Raw genomic sequence first — 25,519 nt, 5'->3', positions numbered from 1 at the left:
TTTTTTTTTTTTGAGTGAGTTTCTCTTCATAATCTACAATACTGCAATCTTCTTTCGGGTTTACAGCGACAGGCTCTATGCCTCGTTGTAATTAGCCGGAAGATGTTCGTGTGGTTCCATCCAGCGTGGATGATTTGATGATTTCCACAGAAGAAACCCTGTTTTACCTGAACTCCTTCCAAGGTCTTAGAAGTGGGCAGGAAACTTTTCTAGATTTTCTAGGGCTTCGTTTTCGTTAGCCATTAGATGCTAATAGGGCCGACCCCGCGGTGTAGGGGTAGCGTGTCTACCTATTACCCGGAGGCCTCAGGTTCGATTTCCGGCCAGGTCAGGGATTTTTACCTGGACCTAAGGGCTGGTTCGAGGTCCACTCAGCCTACGTGATTGCAATTGAGGAGCTATCTGACGGTGATATAGCGGCCCCGGTCTGGAAAGCCAAGAATAACGGCCGAGAGGATTCGTCGTGCTGACCACACGACAGCTCGTAATCTGTAGGCTTTCAGGCTGAGCAACGGTTTTTAGATCCTAATAGTCAGCAGCAATTTCTCGACGAATGCTCGGAGGTGTTTAGTTGCTAATAGTCAGCAGCAACTTCTCGACGAATGCTCGGAGGTGCAATTCCAAGAAATCAGTGTATCTTCTCCACAGGAGTTGGTCTTACAACCTGTGATCAGGAAAGAGTCCACATTTCTAGCATGATATAATTTATACACAAGATTGCCGGAACGGGGTTGGTAAAGGGATCATATCTGATGCCCTCCACACACGTTGGTTATCAGATACGGCGAGACAAACTGTAACTATTACGTGTGTTATGACGCAGTGAGAAAGTGCGCACTTCTATAAAACTGGTTGAAACCGAATCAAACAGTCTGTGATATAATCAGTCGGCAAAACTATTGGCACTCAAAGAGATCAATTTGGGCAATATCATGTAAAAGTTGGCCTGTGACCTCACTTCTTCAGCATGCGCGGCGTCTTAGTACAAGGTACAAAGCACTTCCGCTCGAGCTTATCAAGTTCAGTCTGACTTATCTCGGACCTCACGGGACACGAACAAGATGAAAGTCTCTCCACTCTCCTCTCAGCCACAATAAAATCACATATTTTTAAGTCACAGCCTCGGTAAAAACCGAGAAAAGAAATGGGTATATTTTCAAAGTGTATTTTCGTAGTTTTATGGTGACGATGGGATAGGAAAGGGCTAGGAGTGGGAAGGAGGTAACATTGGACGATCGTCACTTTGATTGGCTTGTAGCGAGACACTCCCCTGTACAGATTAAAAAAGCTACTGGTATTGCAGGACTACGGACAGAAGTGCAAGGGGGTAGTCATTCGAAGTTTTGTTGTTATTATTATTATTACTGAACAGTATTATAATGGGTCAATACATTAATACAACTCCAAGAAACAAATGTACAGTACACTGTATCAGATGTTTCAGTCACGACACTGCACTCCTCTGGAAGCTAATCTTCCCTAATTAACTGCGCACAGGGTATCACTCGAAGTCATCAATCTGGTTGTTACACAATATTTCAACATAACCAACACCACCAACTGTGATCTAGCTGTGATATCAAGTATCAAAAGTGGAGAAGAGAGTTTGAGATGACTAAACTGGTTCGTATATGAACTGGGACGACATTCATCATTATGGACAGAATTTACTTCAGATTGTGGTTTGACGAAGCGTCCGGATAGCATCATTTATAGATGTCTAAATCTCATGTATTCTCATTCGGAAATACACATTATACGAGCTTGGACAAACATGAAATAAGGATCTAATTAATACAGGCGTATAGGGGACAGGAACAGCTTGAAAAGATAGCGTAAATGTTTCTCTGAACAGGTTATCTGCAATTATCTCAATAAAATCTCTGGTCAATATAGTTATTCGGGCTAATTCAATGCAATTTAATAATCGTGAATCCTAAAACAGTCGCGGTTAGTCGAATGTTTGTCCAACCCTAGTCCCGTTTCCCTACGGGGGCGGGTTTTTATGAGCGGAAGCCCTTCCAGACGTCAACCTCATCAGAGGAGTTAATGAGATGAAATGAATGACGTGATATACGATAGTAGGAAGGGAGAGGGTGAAACCCAATGCCGGCGCATAGCCTACTCCTGTCGAATAGCATCAAGGGGTCTGCTCAAGGCTTAACGTCTCCATCCGACGGACGAATCACCATCAACAGCATAATATGCCTTCACTCCATATGAACACTGCGGAGAGGTTTGGAATTTAATCCAGGCTTTTGGCAAGTCGTGGTTAGTCGAATAATAATCCGAAAGCCAGTAACAGCAAGCGAGTGGAATTAACACCAACAGTCACCCAGCAGGTTTGAGGATGTAGGTCTGCTACTCCCTCTCCACTCCAATGCTCTCTGTTCATCATACTTCCCCTCAACTCAACTTCCAGGCCACATCATCTACACCTCTCTCAATGCATTCCTCTAATTTATACTTTAGAATATATTTACAACCAAGAGAAATCGAAAGATAGTAGCTCATATCTGTACCTAAATATCGTACAAGACGAATCAACTTCTTTTTAAAGTGTCTAAAATCCTCAATAGCTCCGTCGTCATTTACCGTGCGGAATAACAAGCATTAAGAAAGAAAAGATCGAATACTAGCTTCTCTATTCCTTGAGTTATGCACACTTTTCTCGATAAGATTAATAACAATGTTACTGGGTTTACGTCCCACTAACTACTTTTAGAATTTTCGAAGACAATCGCAGAGTCCGCATATTTGCAATGTCGTCGCCATTTGTTGCAGTCAAATACGTTTTGAGGTGTGACACTGATTTTTCTCATGTCTTTCATAACCCCGTCTAGCTTTCTGGGTCTTCGACGTGGCCCTCTTTCGACAGGGTTCAATTTCAAAGACGTGTTAGCGATTGAATCCACGGCACTTTGGACAACGTGCCTCAACCATCTCAGCCATCTCTAAGATCGGAGCCACGCCCAGTCTCATCCCATCGCGGCAACCGAAGGCTCCTATACAGCATCCGCATTTCAATCGCATGAAGTACCTGTTCATGCTTTGATGTTGCCGCCCAGCACTCCGTTCCTTTGAGGAGGACAGGGCGAACGACAGTCTTGTATGATTTTGTCTTAGGCTAATCCTTTCGGGTAATCGCCGATTACAAAGGACTCCAGTGACTTGTCGCCATTTCATCCAGGTTCTGTTAAGTCTACTTCGGACATCGGGATGGATATCACCATTGCAGCTAATAAATGAACCAATATACTTGAACTATGTGATCTCAAGACTAGTCTTCCACTGTTGTACCTGCAGCGATTTTCTGATGCGCAGACGCAGATAGGATTAATATGAATGGAGCTAACCTCAGTGATGCAGTCCTTTAATTGTTGACCTTCTGTTGCCAAGATAGCTGGTTCGATTTCGCTTGAGATTGCTGGCATGTGACAATTCTGCGTTGTTTTCCATCATGTTAAGTAAAATTTCGACACCCAATGTCTCTTAAAATCTATAGCTTTCGTTATTATGGACAAAGTTATTGGTTTTATGCCCCACGAATTACTTTTACGGGTTTTCAGAAACGCGAGGACCAGAATGTTCTCCAAAAGGAGTTATTTTACGTGTCGGTAAACATGTCGGTAAACCTACCGACACGAGGCATGACACCTTGAAATATCAAGGACTGAGCCGGAATCGAAACTGCAAACTTATGCTCAGAAGGCCACCGCTTCTACCAGCCGAGCCACTGAAATAGACTCGCCCATAAAGAACGAATACTCTGCTCTTCACTCGCCTTCGTAGTCATGCTCACCAACACGTTGCACTGGAGGTAACCAGTCTTGAATGGTCCAATCCTGTGTTATGGTGACGTCTAACGGAGTGACAAATAGAAAGTAGAGGAACGAACGTGGTTCGCAAGGTGTTGACTACTTAAGCTCAACATTATATTCATGACGTCATACACTCGACACCGCCTCTACGAAAGAAATGGAACATGGACTCTTAGCAGATTAGGCTACTCAAAACAGATTCCTCTTGATACCAACCAAAGGAGGAAAGGGTCCAACTTCCAAGAACGAAGGTAAGCCGGGCTAAGTAGCTCAGGCGATAGAGCGCTGGGCTTCTGAACTAGAGTTGGCGGGTTCGATCCCAATTCAATCCGGTGGCCAATCTCGTGTCGGTAGATTTAATGTCATGTAAAAGAACCCCTGCGGGACAAAATTCCGGCACCGGCGTCTCCGAAGACCGTAAAAGTAGTTAGTGGGACGTAAAACCGTAATAATAATAATAATAATAATAATAATAATAATAATAATAATAATAAAGGATTGTGGCGACGTTTAGTAAATTCACAGACGCTTGCAGACTGAACGCTGAAAGGCATAACAATCTATAACGATAATGTATTATTATTATTATTATTATTATTATTATTATTATTATTATTAAACGTCACGTCTAAAAAGGAAAAAAACAATGAAAGAGAGGAAAATAAATACTTGCGAACCTAATATAATCGGCTCGCAAGAAAATAATAGTTAACTGAGGTAAGGTCGCATAGGAAACATGAAAGCAAGGGGCCTGGCAAAAGTGACATGATCAGGCAAATTCGGGCCCCGTAGTCGTAACTATTAATAATAATATAAACTTGCCTCCTTGTTTCAGTTCCTAGTGCTGGCCATGGTGGCCCTAGCAAGAAGTGCTCCAGCATCTCTCCTCCTTGAGGATGCTCCTGAGAATGATTCCTCATTTAGGTAAGTCATTCACATCTTTCATTGACACCACTGATTTTCAATCACGGTGTGAGAACGTTATAGAAGTTAATGTTGTATGAAGATGTAGGGGTGCTGCTGCTACTGCTGCTGCTGCTGCTGATGATGATGATGATGATGCTTGCTGTTTAAAGGGGTCTAACATCGAGGTCATCGGCCCTTAATGGTACGAAATGAGACGAAATGGAATGACAAATTAAAAGTCCAAAATCCTCCACTGACCAGAATTCAAAACGTGAGGACGAAGAATGAATGGATTGATATGAATTTACAACAATCAGTGGATCCGTCTCGCATTTACAGAAACTGGCGTGAAACAATAATATTACTGACCAAGGGACTGAGTCTATAGCATAATACTGAATCGAAGACGCTTTAAGTCCAAAGGCGTCCAAAAGCCAAGTCATCAGCCCCTCATAATGGTACTTATCGCTAGGCAAGTAGAACCATGGTATTTGTAATATTGCGGTACTAATCAAAAGTAACGTAGACTCGCGGTAGTCCACACATTATCGTACTACTCACAGGTAATGTAATGCGCACATGTAACACAGACCTATGGTGTTTCGCACATTGTGTCGCTATTTACAGGCAACGCAAACCTATGCATGCAACGCAAACCTATGGTGTTCACATAAGTGGACTAACCACAGGGACTCGCACTATCCCGTGGTGTTCCTCACATAGTGGGTAGTAATCATAGGCAAGGCAGAACCATGGTGTCGCTCATATCAAATACAGTAGACACAATACGCGACACTCAGCGAGATATCGAGGGACAGCTATTAGAGCTCTTTCTAGCGGATTGACTGATTCTGTCATAAGAGCACGTGCATTTGTGTGTGAAGTTTTTGGTGTTATTTATGCGTTTTCATTGAGTTGACATAATTAAATAGTAGCGTGTGTCATTCCTTGATATCTCCTCTCAACATGAGGGGAAAGGTATGTGCTGTGTTTGACTGCAGTAACTATGAAGTAGAGAAGAATGCGCGGTCTTTCTTTCGCTTCCCTCGTGACAAGAAAATGTAATAATATTGTGTTTGCATATATATATTCTTCCAGTGACAAAGAGATTTTTATAGTAATTCATACTCTTCTGACCTGCTCGACCCATATTTTAACTGGCTTAAAATATAATACGTATATTTTATTGTATAGTGCAGCAGTTAACCTTCAATACCGATGTTTTGTTGTAGGTGTGATCTGTGGGTTTTGAAATGTCACAGAAGTGATTTGGATAAGGTGTACAAGAAAGAAGGGACGTTACGCTTATGTAAGAATTATAAGATCTGTTCAGATCATTTCCAGGCCAGCGACTTTAAAAATCCTCGACTATACAGCCAAGGGTATGCTACTTTTTTACTCTAATTGTACGTAAATATTCCTCAAAGCATCACTATCGACAACATTTTCATACTTTTCTTTCTTTTATCCCTCTTCTCAGATTAAAGCCGGGATTATATAACTGTCTTTCTGTTTTTAGGCTTCATGTTAAGAGGAAAATTGTCCAGCTTTTAAATGTTAATTCATTGCATCACGTGTGTAAGGAATGTGCCGATATTTTTATTGACAAGTGTCTTAATGTAATGATACAACGTTTTTTAAATGAGAAAAAAGACAAATCTAACCGTAAAAGTTCAGGCAGGAATGCTAAAGCAAAAAAAAAAGTAATGAATAAATGAAAGATCAACCCATTTCACAGCAGTCCATTTCACATCTTGTTTATATGTCTAATTTCAGTCTTTAAATAATAACCTTTTAAATAATTCTTCATTCATTTATCCAGAATTGCTTTAGCAACTTCGAAGTTAATATCTCAATAATACTTTCTTTCTAGACGTAATTTATTTATCCATTTTCGTATATTCATTTCCATTGATATTTTAATTTAAGCGCGACTTTTCAGGTCAAGTCACTAGGAGCGCCACCGTCGAATTGTCTCCCATTTTAACAAGGCTAAATCCGTAAGTGTCGCGTATTGTCTCTACTGTATTTGCTCATATAGTGGTACGAATCACAGGTACTGTAAAATGCATCCTGAGCACACACTGTCGCTACTAATCACAAACCTATTGTGTACCTAACATAGTGGTACTACGCGCAAGTAAAAGGGACTCCTGCGGTTCCCTGCGCGGTGGTACTAATTACAAGTAGTATCATGGTTTTAATTTTATCATCCCTTGGTCGCCCCTTTTAGTCACCTCTTACTACAGGCAGGGGATACCGTGGGTGTATTCTCCATCTGCGTCCCCCACCCACATTAGTTATGTAGGAGTGCTGTTCGTTCTTGCGCTCTGTACGCGGAACAATATCCCAATAGTCATCACCCACATCGACAATTATTTGTGAACCTTTTCAATCAAGTATGTGAAACCAGAAGTGTAACACCTAGCAGACGTAACAGTAACAAACAGGTGACTGGAAAAGAGGGTGAATTTATTGTTCTAGCGCCGGTGGTTGTAGAATCGCACGTTAGTTCCTGATCAATCGCACGAGGAAGTGGTATAAGTCAAGCAAGTGTACTACGGGTTCTCCACGTTATCCGTATCACGTTTCTCTCCATCAAGAACTGCATGGAAACGATTTTGAGAATCGTGTTACCTTTTGTACATGGGCATTACGACAATATACACCGCATGTATTATGCATCTTGTTTAATGATGAAGTAACATTTACAAATCATGACCAATTACACCTCCGAAACATGCACTACTGATCCGTGAACAATTCCCATTGCCTTCGTCAGATGGAACGTTAGCATCCATGGTGTGGAATACTGAACCGTCAGCTCATAGGCCCTTTCTTCATAGAAGAAACACTAGATTCTCAAACGTATCTCAACCTCTTAACAGATCAACTTCCATAGATGTTAGAAGACGTTCCACTGCAAACTGTGAGGAACATGTGGTATTAGCATGATGGCTGTCCAGTGCATAGTACTATTTTTTTAAAGCTTGTCTTCACAGATTGTTCCCAACCGTTGGGTTGGACGAAGAGGACCTGCAGCTTGGCCGCCCCGTTCACCAGGTTTGACTTCTTTAGATTTTTCTTTGGGGAAAGCTAAAATAATAATGTTATTTGTTTTTCGGTCCCATTAACTACTTTGACGTTTTCGGAGACACCGAAGTGCCGGAATTTCATCCCGCAGTAGTTCTTTTACGTGCCAGTAAATTTACTGACACGAGGCTGACGTATGTGAGCGCCTTCAAATACCACCGGACTGAGCCAGGATCGAATCTGCCAATCTGGGGTCAAAAGGCCAGCGCCTCAACCGTCTGTACCACTCAGTCCGGCGAGGAAAGCTAAAAGACACTGCTTACAAGGACATGCTGACTACACCAGATGATATGAAACGACGTATTACTGTTGCCTGCATCGAAATTTCTCATAAAATGCTAAAACATGTGCATCAGTCCTTGTATTGAAGCTGTCGGTTTTCATATTGAACACAACCTTTGAAGGCCAATTAACTTTCCTCCTCAGAATTCAAAGAATTTGTTTGTTTATTCATATTTTTTCTTAGATTAGTGCTAATACATGGAGCACGCAACTGCTAGCATTTACAATTTACAAACCACGATAGCTCGTAACCTGCTTGAAAGTGTCGTGGCGGAACGTTGTAACAACTGTGTGTATGTGCTCCCAGTTTTCGTTGATTAGCAGGTGTAGTAAAGCCGTAGTAGTGAATCTCAACTTTAAGAGTGTGTGCTGTTTATTTCACATCACTCAGTGTTGTACACAAAAACAGAGTTCCGTGATGGGAAAAGACAAGAAAAATGCCGCCGGCTGAGGAACAACCAGGACCGAGGCGGGACCTGCAGCAGGAAGCGGGAATGAGGCGACCCTCGCAGACAGTAATGTTCAACAGGTAAGGGAAGTTCTACAGTTCAAAGAAATTATCTCGGCTATCGTGGAAACAATAACCCCAATAACCGAAAGTGTCACAAAGGTTGAGCAACTCAAGGTCACCTTGGAGTTCAATACTGAGGTTATTAGTGAACTTAAAATGGATATAAAAAATTGGGAAATTGAACTGAAAGCAGAGCAGGATGAAATTAAACGGAAAACTGATGCTCTGAAACAATACCAACGCATAGGAAGTGTGCGTGTGTTCGGAATTCCCGAGTAACCGAACGAAATTGCTGACGAACTTTCAGTCAGGCTGTTCGGTTGTGTCTTGATTGCGAACAGTTCAGATTGCGAAGAAGGCAAAAACCGTCCAGATTACGAACAAGAGATTAGTGTTGACGCGAGATACATAAAACAGATACAATTTTCAAAACAGTCTCATATGTAATTTTTGTTCTAGTAGTATTAACATTAACTGGTACGTTGGGATGTTTTAGATAACCTAAACATATTTAAAAAAATATGTTTTATTGAAAATGTTAAATAATTTAGCTTGAGGTAATCTTACCATTTAGAAGATTATCTTTTTTATTGTATAATATAACTAGAGGGGTAGTTATTTATGGTGGATTAATGAGAGTTGTATTATTATTATTATTATTATTATTATTATTATTATTATTATTATTATTATTATTATTATTATGCTAGTGGCTTTACGTCGCACCGACACAGATAGGTCTTGCGGCGACGATGGGAGAGGAAAGGCCTAGGAGTTGGAAGGACGCGGCCGTGGCCTTAATTAAGGTACAGCCGCAACATTTGCCTGGTGTGAAAATCACGGAAAACCATCTTCGGGCTGCCGACAGTGGGATTCGAACATACTATCTCCCGGATGCAAGCTCACCACCGCGGGCCCCTAACCGCACGGCCAACTCGCCGTTTACTAAACTAATCTTAAATTAGTGATAACGTATAAGAGCAAACAGCGCAGAGAGAGAAATAAGGGAGAGGTTGGGGGTGGAAATTAGAATAGGACTAAACTTCCACCGAGTGAAGAAAGCTTAGCGTATAATATGATAGTTCTGGTAGGCCTAAATGCAAACCTAAAAAATATTAACATTAGCTTGTGAAGAACACTTTCCAATGTTAGCGGCTTTACAACTTTCTGTATATACTTTCAGCCATGAAATCATAGAAGAGGAGCAGGACATCAGAGAGGAGGGAGATGAAGTTCCTACAGGCCATGATGACTCCGAGGACGCCGCTATTTTCAAGTAAGAGAGTAAACCTTCTACAGTCAGTTTCTCCAGCATACCATGCGACCATTAAGACAAAGCCTGTCCAAAGTGTCCGCCACCTTGTTCAATACATTTTATACAATGATTTGCATCCGATTCATAAATACGGGACAATAAAGATTTATCTTCATAAATGGCAAGAAATACATTTTCAGCGGACATTCTCAGTTCATCTAATATTTCTGGCGATACAGAAAACACCACATTCTTTACAATTCCCCATAGACTAAGATCACATGGCGCAAAATCACAAGAGCATGGTGGCCAATCAATAGTCCCACGGCATTCGATTCACTATGTTAAAGTGTTATCCAAACTGATGCGATCGCTCAATCCAAAATGGGGTGAAGCTCCATTTTGTAGCCAAATGAAATACTGAATGTAGTTATTTTCCCGCTCAGGTACTGCAAAGTTCTGCAGCATTTCTAAATACGCTATTGATGTAATTGTTTCTAGAGAAAAATACGGTCCTTTTAATCAGATACTTGAAATTTCTCCCCAGATAGAAATATCTGGAACACTGAGCTTTTCTCCAGTATCTCATAGGAGTTGTGTTGGACTAATAAACACAATTATGGCGATTAGTACGTCGATTTAGTTTGAAGATTGCCTCATCTGTCCATAAAATCAAGCGCCAAAAACGTTGGATCTGTTTCGTTCCAAATTGTAAACAACTCACAGAACTCAAGTATTTTGTCATAATCATCCTCATAGAATGGGTGAAGTAATTTTCGGCGAAAAGGCTTAAAATTTGCATCATTTAGGGTTCTCTGCAGGCTCCTTCGACATATGCCCAACTGAGCAGACGCCTTCCTCGTTGACTTGTGAGGACTTACCACTGCTTGAGCAACTGAGCATTTTCTTCATTACGGACATTACGTGGCCGGTCGGATCTTGATGCACCTCCATGTTCCCCATTCTTTCAAATTTGATTTTTTCCCCCTCTCGTAACTGTTGCCGATATGGTAATGGCACATCAGGAAACCTCGTACTAAAGTAGTTATGAATTGTGGAAGTAGGTTTTTTCGTAGTTCATCCATAACTGAAGCATGTAAATTCATTGTTCGACTGACGATGGAAAAATAAATGTGTTTGTGTAGTGCTACAAACTTTTGTTACCGAATTAAACCTAAATCTATGGGCGGCGCCACTGGAATTGTATGGTATTGTATGTGGTCCTATGTCCCTTACCTAGTGGTGGTACAATTGCTTGTTGCAACTTAGTTGTCTGTATTACTTCGGAAGGCCGTCTCCACTGCTGAACGGTCAGCGTCTTGATCTTCGGTCATATTAAAAACTGGTAAGTCCCTTGGCTCGAGGACTGGGTGTTTGTACTGTCCTCAACATTCCTGCAACACACACAACACTATCCTCCGCCACACTACGGCGTAGTTTCGTAATACATAGAAGACGCCGTCCACCCTCTTCGAAGGGTCTACCTTACAAGCGTCGGGCTACCAACAGCCACACGAACTTATGTATTTGGAATAATCATCTAGCTATTGGCCTTCGTATATTATAGCAAGCAGTGAGAAACGGGAAGATCCGCTAAGGATTCCAGTTCGACCCGTCCTTCTTTCACAGCCATTTCAATGGATGCCTTCAATTAACCAAATACCTGTGTAATTTCCTTGTGAAATATTCAGAGTATCATCTTTCTTAAGTGACCGCTACTAATACTACCACTAGGCCCACGTCTTTGACGGCTCTTCAATCAATATTGGTCTTAAAATGCGCCGGAGCGAAGGATGGATGAGTGAAATGTAAAGCCACTTCTACAAAGTACGAGCATGAGATGTTAGTCTTCTTCTAGGACGGAGAAAGGAATTTGTGGAGTCACTTCTAGGATAGAGACTGAAATGTTTAAGTCACTTCTAGGAAGGATAAGAGTGACATTTTAAGCCACTTCAATAAAGAAGACTGGAATTTTAAGCCACTTCTAGGAAAGATGAAAGTAGTATTTTAAGCTACTACTGGGATGGAGACTGGGATTTTAAGCCACTTCTAGGACAGATGAGGGTGAGATTTTAAGCCATTTATTTACTCAATTATGTGACTCGAAACTGAGTGCACCCTGATCCAGTCCTTGAAACCAATCTTAGGTTCACGGCTGAGTCAGCAATCAACTCAGGCAACTCATGCCAACCGGACAAGAACCTACTTGCTCACCCCTTGACCATAGCGATGGACTAAGTACGTTCATTTAAGGACAAACAGTTTAACTGTATTCCCAAAAAGCGTAACAATAGCTCAAATGTCTACGTTTGCTCAAAACACATTCACACACGAGGAATGTGCCTTATATACCTGTAGGATAAGGGTTGTATTCATGGATCGTGCAAGGATTTTAATTCTAATTTTAAGTTTGGAACCGGTTTCACGGAGCCTCGTGAGAAGAGCCAAGGAGCCGTTTGATACGTTTCTGGGAAGTCGATCGTGAATTACAAACAACCTACGGGTGAGGGCATCTTAATATGTGTGGACCGTTTGGTTGGACAGCAAGTCTATAGTCCTTTAAGGGCAGTAACAACACCAAATTGAGTACAGAATATCACCAACTACTTTAACCGTTGAGCAAAAAAATATCGTCTGAATACTTCAGAAAAACTCAGTTAATAAAATGCTGTATTTTTAAATTATATAAGAGAGTACCAGATATTCACCTCAATATTTACTGAAAAAGCAGGATACGATACGGTATTCGGTCGGTTTTCTTATATAATCGTTTATTTTCGTGTTTACTTTTTTTCTTGCTAGTGGCTTTATGTCGCACCGACACAGATAATTCTTATAGCGACGATGGAATAGGAAAGGCCTAGGAGTTGGAAGGAATGGGCCGTGCCCTTAATTAAGGTACAGCCCCAGCATTTGCCTGGTGTGAAAATAGGAAACCACGGAAAACCATATTCAGGGCTGCCGACAGTGGGATTCGAACCCACTATCTCCCGGATGCAAGCTCACAGCCGCGCGCCCCTAACCGCACGGCCAACTCGCCCGATGTGTTCCCTGTTAGTCCCAAATGTTAAATGAACATCTGCGACTACCGACTACAATACATTAATCGTATTTTTTTAACTTGTGTTAACATTCGAGAATACGATATTCAACGAATTGTTCATGGTGTGTCTACTGTGAGCAAGATGTGTTGAATTTACTTAAGATCCGCGCAGCGACAGAAGCTGCGTTCTCTTCCATCCCAGAACGCATTATATCCACCAACACTGTTTCTCGTTCGAAGTTACAGAAGTTTTAATAGGTTCTGTTCCCAAGAAGTGGACTCTCACAACGAAATTCCGAAGGAAAGCATATGCGACAGCAGTGTAACAATATTTCGGATCCGTTAAAGAAATTAATTATCTTTCTGCATAACTTCAAGTGTGATACAGCACTGGCTGGAAAGTCAGTTACGTAAGTTCCCAGAGAAGATATCAAAATTAAATATTTACAGATAGTGGAATAGCGGCCCTTCACTTCAAGATGAACATCTGTGGTCGCCCCATTATTAATTTATGTGGACGTTCATAGGGGATAGATAGCCCCGCGGTATAGGGACCTCTTACCCGGAGGTACACAGATAATACCCTACATAAGATGTACCATGCATAGAATAATATCTCAAATTAACTCACTATGAACGTCCGAACAAACCATGGCACAACAGCCTCAAAAACTCCTGGCCAACTAACGACTGCTGCTAAGTCCGAAGGCCTGCAGATTACAAGGTACCGTGTGGTCGGCACGACGAATTCACTCGGACGTTATTCTTGGCTTTCTAGACCGCTGTCCCTATCTCACCGTCAGATAGCTCCTCAGTAATGAATAATCACATAGGCTGAGAGGATCTCGAGCCAGCGCTCAGATCCAGGTAGATATCCCTGACGTGGCCGGCCCTATGAACGTCCACATACTGTAAATGAATAATGGGGTGATCACAGACCTTGTCTACCCCAGCAGCAAACAAGTGCAAACAGCTACAGTATGTGCCTTTGTTATTCGAACAGGCTTCAATTTCTTATAAAGTCTCGTATATTCACATTAACTATTGAAAAACTGAAATAAAACGTACATTACGGGTAAAAACAGGGTTTGTCAACATTAATTCGTTAGTCAAAACCATACTTATTTACATTCAGGCAGGAAGGTTTGATATTGACGTGCCGGCATCGACAAACGGGTGTACTGTACCAGTTGTATTCGTACACATAGACAGAATGATGTGCACCGTTTGTTTGCGATGTACGGAAAAGTCTCAGTAACGACATACGATTGGTCAAGTGCCTTACACCTTCCTAATGTATGTGTGGTGGACTTGGGTACGCGTACAGAGTCAAGTATACATAAACTGGCACTTAAAGGATTTTTCTTACGAAAGATTGGACAGCTGGTCAATAGGACAGATTGTACGGTGCAATATGTGGTTGATAAATTTAAATACAAAGGCGCTATTAAGAACACGCCAAGGAAACCCAGGAGAAAGTGTTTACCTGAAAGGGAAGAACGGTTTCTTGTTCAGCTGATAAAGTCAGATTCTAAATTAAGTGTACCAGTATTGAGGTAACTCACCGAGGAACGAACAGGAAAGATTATCAGCAACTCCACCATCCATCGGAACCTGTATCGGCATGGGTACAATGGAAGAATCCCTCGGAAAAGGCCATTATGTAAGTAGAAAAACAGACGGCTTAGACTGGCATTCGCTAACGAGCATATAAATAAGGAGAACAAATTCTGGAATTATGTTATCTGGTCTGATGGAAAAAAAAAAAGGTCAGATGGCATCCGCCGAATATGGAGTGTTTTGAACGTAAATCACTCACTTGATTAAATAACAACATTTATTACACTTACGACACTTATAACACATTATTAATACATAATACTGAGTACTAATGGGCTGATGCCCTCGGTAATAGTCAGTCACATGTTCTCGTGTCCTCTCGCTCGAGGCACCCAAGCATAACAGTCTCTCATCCCCTTCCATCCACACCACTTCCGGCTGGATGCTGAAGGGTGCTGCTATCTGTCCTAGGAAGTGGTAGCGAGCAACTAGGTGGTCTAGCCATAGCTAGGCCGGAACATACTCCCCACCGTTGAATCACCGTGATTCAACCGAATTAAATTGCCTGATATGCCCTCATGAGAGTTCAGTTCAAATATCACACAGGCACTGACATACAGAGTTCATGTACAGTAACCAAAATGAGTTGATCATTCAACAAAATATACATATAAACACAGGCAAAAGAAGAAACATAAGCAACAAAATATTTCCACACTGTTAACAGAAGGTACTAAGTAGATTGACTGTGTCCTCATCCATTATTATGCAGTATGAATTAAGCACACTATAAGTTCTCAGTTCAAATCACACACACAACACCATAATTACACTCTGAAATGAACAAGAAAAAATATTCACATGAAACACATAATTTTTTAGCCACAACGATCTTGTTTAGTTCTCAATAGGTAGTGGAATTAACTTGTTAACAGGTCGTTTAAAAAACCACTGGTTGTTCTCATGGTAGCCACTCGTGCAAGTCCATCCTTCCCAGGGTGAACAGTCTCCACCACAGCCAACTTCCAACAGAGAGGAGGAAGATTGTCCTCCTTCAGAAGAACAACTGTTCCAGTAGCTAGGTTCTCCTTGGGGCAGGTCCATTTCTTCCTCTGCTGCAGTGAGTTCAGGTAATCGGCAGACCACCTCTTCCACAACTGCTGCTGCATTGACTGGATACGCTGCCATCGAGACAATCTGTTGATGGGCAGGTCAGTAATGTCAGGCTCAGGGATGGTTGTAAGGGGGGCACCAATTAGGAAATGAGCAGGTGATAAATAATTAAGGTCACTGGGGTCATTAGATAAGGCAGATAGGGGGCGAGAATTAAGACAGGCTTCTATCTGTGCAGTAAGGGTACATAGCTCCTCAAATGTCAGTAGCGCATTACCCGCAACTCTTCTCAAATGGTACTTCATCGACTTGACAGCTGCTTCCCACAGTCCGCCAAAGTGTGGAGAGCTGGGAGGTATAAAGTGCCACGTGATGCCTTCCATCGCTAATGAATTCCTTATCTCTTCACAAAAGCTGGTTGAAAGGAATAGTCTTTGGAGATCCTGCATTCTTCTATTGGCACCAATGAAGTTAGTCCCATTATCACTATAGATGATGGAGCATTTCCCACGTCGAGCTATGAATCTCCTCAGGGCTGCCATAAAGGCATCAGTAGAGAGATCACTCACCACCTCCAGGTGAAGAGCCTTGGTAGCCAGACAGATGAACAATGCAATGTAGCTCTTCGTTGTCTGTTTGCTTCTCACATTTCCCCTCTTGACGAAGAAAGAACCAGCATAATCAGTTCCTACATTAAGAAATGGGCGACTCTGTTGCACTCTGGTAACAGGGAGCTGTCCCATCAATTGTTCAGCTGTTGACGCCTTGAATCTAAAACAGGTCAGGCACTTGTGGATGACTCTTCGAACAACTGCCCTAGCCGTAGGAATCCAGAATCTTTCTCTTAATGATGCAATTACTAATTGAGTACCTGCATGTAAAAGCCTAATGTGTTCTGCCATCACAACAAGGTTTGTGAGAGCATGCTGGGGAGGAAGGATAAGCCGGTGCTTAGTGTCATAAGGTAGTTTTGAATTTACTAGTCTTCCTACTACCCTTAGCATTCCCTTATCATCTAAGAAAGGATGTAAATCTGCAATTTTACTCTTCCTTGAAATGCAACACTTAGAGTTGAGACTGGCTATCTCTTGAGCGTAACACACTTGTTGTGCAATTTTGATACAGGAGTGCAAGGCCATCTGCAGCTCTTGCGTACTTAATATCCCTAACCTCTTGTCTTGAGGATTGGCACTATTGTGAATAAATCGCCAACAATATGCAGTAACTTGAGTCAGTCGGGACAGTGACGAGTACTTCAGCATAAGTTCATCCCAGTTTGTACCTATCAACATAACTACAGGAAGTGTGCTTCGTGACTCGGGTAGTTCCTCTTCTGCATGGGCTGAGCTTGTGTCTGGCCATGATTCAGTGGGCTCAGTTAACCAGGATGGTCCGTGCCACCACAGGTTCATACCTCGTAGTTGTTCTGGAGCAACACCTCTGGATATTAAATCTGCTGGATCACAACTGGTAGGAACATGTCTCCATTCAGCCTTGTGAGTGTATTCTTGAATTGAAGAGACTCAGTTGGCCACAAATGTTTTCCAGCGAGTAGCAGGAGATGCGATCCAGGCTAAGACAATGGTGGAGTCCGTCCATAGGTACAGCTTGCTGACTGGCAGAGACAAAGCTGGAAGGGTCTTGTGGAGTAGTCGGGCAAGTAGTAGCGCTCCACACAGTTCAAGTCTTGGTAGTGTCAGTTTCTTCACCGGTGCTACTCTGGATTTAGAACATAATAATCTGACACAGGTCTGTCCCCCTTTGTCGACAGACCGTACATAAAGACAAGCTCCATAAGCTTGTTCTGAAGCATCAGAAAAACCATGAATTTGTATATCAACAGGGGGTCCCTTACATGTGACTAACCGCTCAATATAAAATTCTCTTACTGCCTGTGGCTTAACGTGAAGTTCTTCCCATTCTCTGACTAGTTGAGATGGTAGTCTGTCATCCCAGTTCAGATTGACTAGCCAAAGTTTCTGCATAAAAACCTTGTAAGAAATTACCAAAGGGCTGACCAACCCAAGTGGATCAAATATTGATGCAATAACAGATAAGACCTTTCGTTTAGTTACATGAGAGTCAGCATGATAGGGACTGTCTGAATACAGATTGTCACAAATGAGAAACTGATCAGTAACTGGATGCCATAATAGGCCTAAAGATTTCACGCTAGTGCCTTCATCAAGACTTAAAGGCAGCTGGGTTTCCCCTGTCCTCTTCTGAAACTGCTTCTAGTAATGTAGGGTGGTTTGAACACCATTTCCTGAGGTGAAATCCTCCACTCTCTAGTAAATTAATAATTTCAGACTGCAACTGAAGAGCATCCTGGATATCGTCACAGCCGCTTAATAAATCGTCAACATAAAAATCTCTGCGAACAACTCGTGCTGCTGTGGGGAACTTCGATTCTTCATCTTCAGCTAGTTGCTGCAGGCATCTGGTAGCTAGGAAGGGTGCTGATGCTGTACCATATGTTACAGTTGTCAGTTCATAGTGAGAGGGTGGGTCCCTAGGTGATTCCCTCCAGATAATCCGCTGAAGTTTCCTATCATCTGCATGAACCATGACTTGCCGATACATTTTAGCAATATCTGCGGTGAAGGCAAAGGTATGCATTCTGAATCTTAGAATGATAGAGTAGAGATCCTGTTGTATTGTCATTCCAACCATTAATATATCATTCAATGAAATATTGTTAGAAGTTTTAGAAGATGCATCAAATACAACCCTAGTTTTGGTAGTTGAGCTACTAAGCTTAAAAACTGGATGATGGGGTAGATAATAGCTTCCACCTTCATTCCCTGACTGAGTAGATGTATCCACCTTAACCATATGCCCCATCGCCTCATACTCGTGAAGAAAGTTAGAGTACTCGTGCTTAAGTGAGGGCTGCCTGCTGAAACGCCGTTCTAATTGAGTTAGTCTTGACATGGCATGATTGAAGGAGTTTCCCAGAACCTCAGGTTTCTGCTTGAGAGGTAAGCGAACTATGAATCTACCTGTAGCATCCCTAGTAGTATTCTCTGGAAAGTGTTTTTCAGTAGCTCTCTCTTCTCTTGTCATGACTCGTGATGTAAGATCTTCTATTTCCCAGAACCGTTGTAGTTGGGTGTCTAACCTGTCCTCTGACTTCAAGAAACATGTAGTTAGAGTAGGATTTTTCTCTTCCCTATGATGGCAGTGTCCAGCAATAATCCATCCTAGTTCAGTGTCTTGAAGGATAGGATAATCTGGTGATCGAGTTCTGCGCCCAGGTTTCAGTAATGAAAAGAAATGTTCTGCGCCTATTAACAATTCAATGTCACCTGGCTGGAAGAACTTGGGGTCAGCGAGCTTCAAATCAGTGGGCAAGTTCCAATGCTCATGCTGAATGTAACTACTGGGCATGTTACCTGTGATACGTGGAAAGACAGAGCAAGTCATACTCACAGTGAAGTTACTTACAGTGGATTGCAATTCTAACAGAACACTGTACCTTGATTGAGAAATGGAATCATTTATGCCGCTGATTGGTATGGGATTCTTCATTTTCTTAAGGCCTAATCGCTGTGCTAGACTTTCAGTGCAAAGATTAACCTGGCTGCCACTGTCAAGAAGTGCCCGGCAGACCTGCATTTGCCCCCTAGAATCTAGTACCTTGACCATGGAAGTGGACAGCAGAACCCCTACAGGGTCTTTTGTATTGCAGTATGTGTGAGAGGAGTTGGATGCAGTTTGATGGGCTGTACCTCCCTCTCTACCTGATGGATTATGTAATGAGGTGTGATGCTTCCTACTACATAATTTACAACCACGTGATTTGCACTGTTTGGCAGAATGGTCTGTACGCAAGCAGTTAAAACATAAATCCATTTCCTTAACCCTTCTTTGTCTATCTTCCACACTGAGAGCTGCAAACTCTTCACATTTAAATATCGGGTGATTACCATGACAGCAGGGACACTTTATGAGACTGGTAGTGGTGTAAGTGTAACGTGGTTGAGTATCCCCTTGAGGTTTAGGCTTATTTCTTGTCAGCTTGTTGTCTGTGCGATGGTGCAGTGTGCTGTGAGCTAGGGAAGTTCTCCAGAGCTTGCCGTTTGTGCTCAACAAATGACAGCAAGTCATCAAGTGATGGAACCCGAGTGTCTGCTTGTGATAATTCCCAGTCTCGTCTAGTACAAGCATCAAGTCCTTGAGCATACAGTTGAGTCAAAATGACTTCATGCAGTGGAATGTTAAGTTCTAGGGCCTTGAGTGCATTCAAATGACTATTAAAAGTGTTAGAGTACCTTAACAGTTCTGTGGCTGTTTCACTGGAGACTGATTTTAAAGTTAAGAGTGCCTTAACATGAGTAGCTGCTATTAGTTTCTTGTTCTCAAATCTGTCCTTCAACATTTTCCACGCTACCTCATAATTTGCCTCTGTGATGGGTAAATTTTGAATTAATTGGCTGGCTGGGTCCTTGAGAACAGATGCTAAGTAGTGAAATTTCTGGACACTTGGCAGATTATTGTTGTTATGAATCATAACTTGAAAACTGTCTGCGAATGAGAGCCAGTTTTCGTATTTTCCATCGAAATGTGGAATGTTAATAGCCGGTAACTTTAAACTCGCGACACTGCTGACCTGAGTTCTTCCTGAATCTACCGTGTCGCGTGATGACTCTTCAAGGTTCGCTATTATTTTACTCATTTCGCCCTTTACCTTGTAGTATTTGGTTTCGAATTCGGCACGCGCCTGATCATGAGCTTGGTCGTTTTCAACGTCTCCTAATTCTAATTCTGACTGCACGTCATCAAACTTCGACATTAATGCACTCATGTCTTCGTATCGTAGTTTAATTTCATGCGAATTCGAATGTTGTTGAGCGATGAAATTCTCAACGAAAGTTTCCGAGCGGGTAAGTTGCGCTTTAAATCGCGACCTCTGCTTAAGAAGCTTTTGCCTTGTTGAGGATTCCATGATGGAGGGGGTAAGACAATAACAAGGAGAAAAGGAGAGCCTTAACTGAATAGTACTGACCTGCCTTCTCAGTTTAGTTTACCTCTGGTGCTGGAACATCGAACCTGGGACTGCCAGATGATGTCATTGAAGTGAACTTCCAAGTATTTCCATGTTACTGTAGAAACTAGTCGTCCATACTACACGTCACGCTGCTTTCACGAGGTCCTCGTGGTGTAGATAATCCGGTCCGGTATTTGGACCATGTTTTGAAAGTAAATCACTCACTTGATTAAATAACAACATTTATTACACTTACGACACTTATAACACATTATTAATACATAATACTGAGTACTAATGGGCTGATGCCCTCGGTAATAGTCAGTCACATGTTCTCGTGTCCTCTCGCTCGAGGCACCCAAGCATAACAGTCTCTCATCCCCTTCCATCCACACCACTTCCGGCTGGATGCTGAAGGGTGCTGCTATCTGTCCTAGGAAGTGGTAGCGAGCAACTAGGTGGTCTAGCCATAGCTAGGCCGGAACATGGAGAAAAATTGGTATGGACAATGTTGTGGCAAATACACTCCCAACTGTAAAATATGGTGGGGGGGCTCTATGTCAGCCAGGGGTGTGGGTAACATACATTTCATTGACGGAATAATGATCAAGGAGGGTTATAATACAATCCTGAGGGCAAACATGAAGCAGAGTGCCGAAGAAATGGGGATGCCACCTGTTTATATGACCCAAAACACACTGCTGACATTAATAAGACATGGTTGATCTGGAACATTCTTAAGCAGCTTAGAACATTTCCCCAGTCGCCGGATTAAATCCCATCGAACATCTATGGGCTACGTTGAAGAGGAATATCCGTACGCAACGTGTGCGTACGAAGGAGGAACGTAAATGTGTGATTCATCAGGAATGGCAGAAAATCAGCCCAGGAAACAAGGAAAGAATGAGAAAAATAAAAAAATATCGGTAAAAATAAAAGTATAAAAATAATTTTTAAAATCCATTTAAAAAATAGAATAGGTGCATACTGTAAGTCAAGTTCTTTCGACGACGATGTCAGGCAGTTAAAAAGGCTAGGGGGCATTCAACTAGATACTAACATGTTCCAGGAACCATTTATTTTTTGTTTATTTCAAGTGCTCAATTTGCTTGTACGAATAGGAAAAATACAAGATTGTGGGCGCGCTTTTCTTTATTAGAAGCTCTATGTTTTGTTAACAAGATTGCAAACAGATATAGCAGATACATGTTTTCTGAAGGCTTTGTTGAATATATGTTCAGTGAATAAAATCCTTTTCTGTTTATTATTTTCTGGCAGTGCGTTGTGGTACTAAAGCCCATACGAAATCCGGCGCCATGGCTGAATGGTTAGCGTGCTGGCCTTTGGTTCAAGGAGCCCCGGGATCGATTCCCGGCCGGGTCGGGGATTTTAACCTTAATTGTTTATTTTCGCTGGCTCGGGGACTGAGTGTGTGTGTCGTTCTTAAGCAGAAAATGAAACGAAAACAAGGAAAGAATGAAAAAAAAATATCGGAAAAAATAAAAGTATAAAAATTTTAAAAATCCATTTAAAAAATAGAACAGGTGCATACTGTAAGTCAAGTTCTTTCGACGATCCACTCACTCTACAGCAGTCCAGCTGTCTCCAGCCAGTTACCTTGCTCTCCAGCGAGTGTGTGTGTGTGTGTGTGTGTGTGTGTGTGTGTGTGTGTGTGTGTGTGTGTGTGTGTGTGTGTGTGTGTGTGTGTGTGTGTGTGTGTGTGTGTGTGTTTTTTCTTTTTAAGGTTGCCCAGCATGAATACAGTACCAAGCGTGAAGTACAAGAATTGTGTATTTTGTTGCTGTGAACACGTTGGTTTGCCTGTGATGGTGGTAGGGATTGTTAATTTTTGCAATGTCCTTCGTGGATTATAGGTGAAATTTTAGCGAGTTCTGTAGCATTATTCCTGATTATAACATTATTATTCATCATGAGGAATATTTTCCCACGTCTGCCGTCACTGTAGGCCTACCTACACGCAAAAGCGAGCGAAACTGTAAATCTTCGACTACGGGAAAACACCTGCTAACGTTTACTCAGTCAATTTAGGTTAGATGTTATAAGTTAAAAACCAAACGTAAGTTCCAGTACATTTCTGTGAAAGCCATGACTAGAATTACAAAGCGTCACCGGGTGAAACTGTAAGTACATTGTTCTACATCTGCCGTAGCTTTTGCTGTGATGGTGTCGTGAATACCAATTTAAAAATGGTTATGTGGTGCGGCTCCGATTGTTCAATTTTTTGGACCTGGGGTAACGAATATGATCGCCCCACGCCACTGGTTCTCAACGAAGTATTTTCAAGTATGTTTAAAATGCTTCTGGAAAATAAATAATATTGTAACACAAAGTACAGCAGTATTCGGCTTGTTCTGTTATTTTAAGACGCGTAACTACTTGGTGAGAGATTCTTTAAAATGAAAGTGAAAAGAAAGGCAGCCGAATTAAAATGATCATTGTTGCTTTGTGCTACATCGAGGTCATTAGCCTGTGAATATTAATTTACTCTAAGACATTAGCAGACGAAGTAGATGAAAAGAAGACACGACTGAGTCAGATGGTTACGTAGCGCATACCTATCTACGAAATGTCACTGTAATATTTGTCCCAAATGGAACATAATAATTGCTTTTACACAAATAAAGTCGAAAATCTGCGGTAAATTAAGAAATAGTACGAAATGTTTTACTTGCAGAGAATGATATGGATACATTCTTTCCTACCTTACAAGAATTTTTTTTTTTTTTTTTTGCTACGTCGCAGCGCTTCTGTGTGTGTTTTGTTTTTCTAAAACTTCCGTGTGCTCACTGAAGTTGTTTGCATTAAGTGTCGTTTTCTTCATGTTGATCATTCGTTTTGTGCCCTAACTCATTCATTAAATGATATATTTATTGGTCCAGTGATCACGCTATTTTCCTTTCAACAATGCTATTTTCCTTTCAACAAAAAAGTAATACATTTATTGGTCCAGGGATCATGCTACTTTGCTGTTTGAACTGCCCACGCTAGACATATGGACAAAAATAATGAGAATTCACAGACGTAACACTCCCATCCGTCGATGCTAGCCCTGGACCTCAAGAAAGAAACAAAAGATTGCACGAGCAGCGGAATACAACATAAGGGAGCCCTGTCTACAGCCCGTAAGTACGTATACATATTTCTCTAGATATTTCTCTAGTAACGACGGTATTTCTTAATTTACCGCAGGTTTTTCACTTCATTTGTGTAAAAGGAATGATTATGTTCCATTTGGGACAAATATTACAGTGACATTTCGTAGATAGGTATGCGCTACATAACCAGAACGCACTATTATTCTCATTACGGTGTGCTCCAACTCCATCCAACCACAGATGGGAACGTGATTATGGAGATATCATGGATATCTGTTCCATATAGGTCTAGTTACTGTCTGGTGGTGGTGGTGGTGGTGGTGGTGGTGGTGGTGGTGGTGGTGTCATATTAAAGGGAAGAATAACACAATTATCAGTTACGCTTAACATTAATCACACGACAAGAAGAAAGGGATTCCAAGTCTCGAGAATGAAGGTAAATTGCAAACTTGTGCCCTCGTAATTACGGAAACGATGCAACTCTTTTCAGGCACAGTTCCATTGAAAGCGAGCTGAATGTACCTTTTTCAACCACATACCAGCTCTCCTGCCAATGTTAACTGTCTGGCAGTACAGGAAATCTCACCCAGCCCTTCGAGGACGGAAACCTAACCGCGCTAAGCCTTAGGCTACACAGATGGACTAGAATGAAGGTATCGACTGGAGAAAGGGAGGAGCTATGAAAGATGGGGGAAATGAAAGACTCCGCAGGCTCCGCACACCTAAAACTGCGTCGGAAGAGAACACGAGTTGACTAGGGGAGTAGGGCAGGAATGATGAAATAGAGGAACGTGTCACAAGCAAGTAGAAAGAATGCCAAATTTAGCTGGAGACCTGTAGTTTCGAATCCAATTGTGTAATGTATGTTAAACAATACACTTTTGTAAATACAATTAAATGCATTGTGTTAGTAATATTTGGCGTGTGTACGTGGCAATATCTGCATTATTGTGAAATGTGTCATACAGCTATATTGGAAACTATTAGGGGCTTCGGATACGGAAAACAACGCATAGAAGTTATTTTTTAAATTCTGTTAGTACAGTAAAGGCCATATTTAAGAAGAGACGACTATGCTTCGTAAAGCAGAAATAATCTTTTCCCTAATTAACGAAGCATATCGGGAGATCAAGAAAACTCTAAATTACAAAATTATCACTAGTACAGCCAAAATGGACAGGCCTATACGATTTTCATAAAATAACGTAAGTGGAATTTTTAGTTGACTACAGTATTCAGCATTCGCAGTAACAGCTTACTCTACGCGCTGGCGGCTTTCTAGCACGTATTAATCCAAAATTGCAGTCCAAAAGAAAATTAACCTCTTTCAAATGTAATACACACTACATAAAAAGGTAGTTTATCCAAGAAAAAATAGCGGGATACGTTTAAAAGCTTGTAGTTTGAGGTGACAGTTGGCATCGACATCATAGCTAAGGGAAATCGAGTCCAAATTATCGGAACCTGCATCCAGTTAACATTCCTCATAACACGATGGACATTATGCTCTGAACTGTATGCAGGCAACAGAATAACGAGTAAACACTAATTACTCAACGCTCTATTTCACTACAGTGATTTATGATGACGATGCTTGTTGTTTAAAGAGGCCTAACATCTAGGTCGTCGGCCCACTATAAGGATTAGCGGAATATATTGTTTTTAATCGGTGTTCTTCAACAGTCAGGCTGCGAGATATTCTTCTGGAATTTGTCATTTTACTTGTCTCAGCAATGTTCGCGAATACATACAGTACTGTATTCTGTAGTGGAAATAATATTCTCAGGATAATTATTTTCAGGATTGTGTACAGAAATGAAAGATTTATC

The 25,519-nt window shown here is 41.6% G+C and overlaps 2 protein-coding genes across 4 annotated transcripts in view; one reads left to right on the top strand and one right to left on the bottom strand.

Annotated features, from left to right (window-relative positions):
* CenG1A (Centaurin-gamma-1A) overlaps positions 1-25,519 on the bottom strand; it is a 528,156-nt gene that overhangs the window by 151,235 nt on the left and 351,402 nt on the right. The gene's annotated exons all lie outside the window — the stretch shown is intronic.
* LOC136858322 (RNA polymerase-associated protein LEO1) overlaps positions 1-25,519 on the top strand; it is a 50,995-nt gene that overhangs the window by 5,700 nt on the left and 19,776 nt on the right. For 2 of the 3 annotated variants that reach the window (XM_067137774.2, XM_067137772.2), the window contains exons 2-3: positions 4,657-4,745; positions 9,797-9,889. In XM_067137774.2, the coding sequence (XP_066993875.2) occupies positions 4,657-4,745; positions 9,797-9,889 (182 nt within the window). The remainder of the gene's footprint in view (positions 1-4,656; positions 4,746-9,796; positions 9,890-25,519) is intronic. The other variant, XM_067137773.2, reaches the window with a different exon arrangement.

This window comes from Anabrus simplex, chromosome 1 (genome assembly GCF_040414725.1).
Source record: "Anabrus simplex isolate iqAnaSimp1 chromosome 1, ASM4041472v1, whole genome shotgun sequence".
Classification (NCBI taxonomy): domain Eukaryota; kingdom Metazoa; phylum Arthropoda; class Insecta; order Orthoptera; family Tettigoniidae; genus Anabrus; species Anabrus simplex.
Note: the sequence above shows the minus strand (reverse complement) of the source record. Positions and strands in the feature narration are given on the sequence as shown.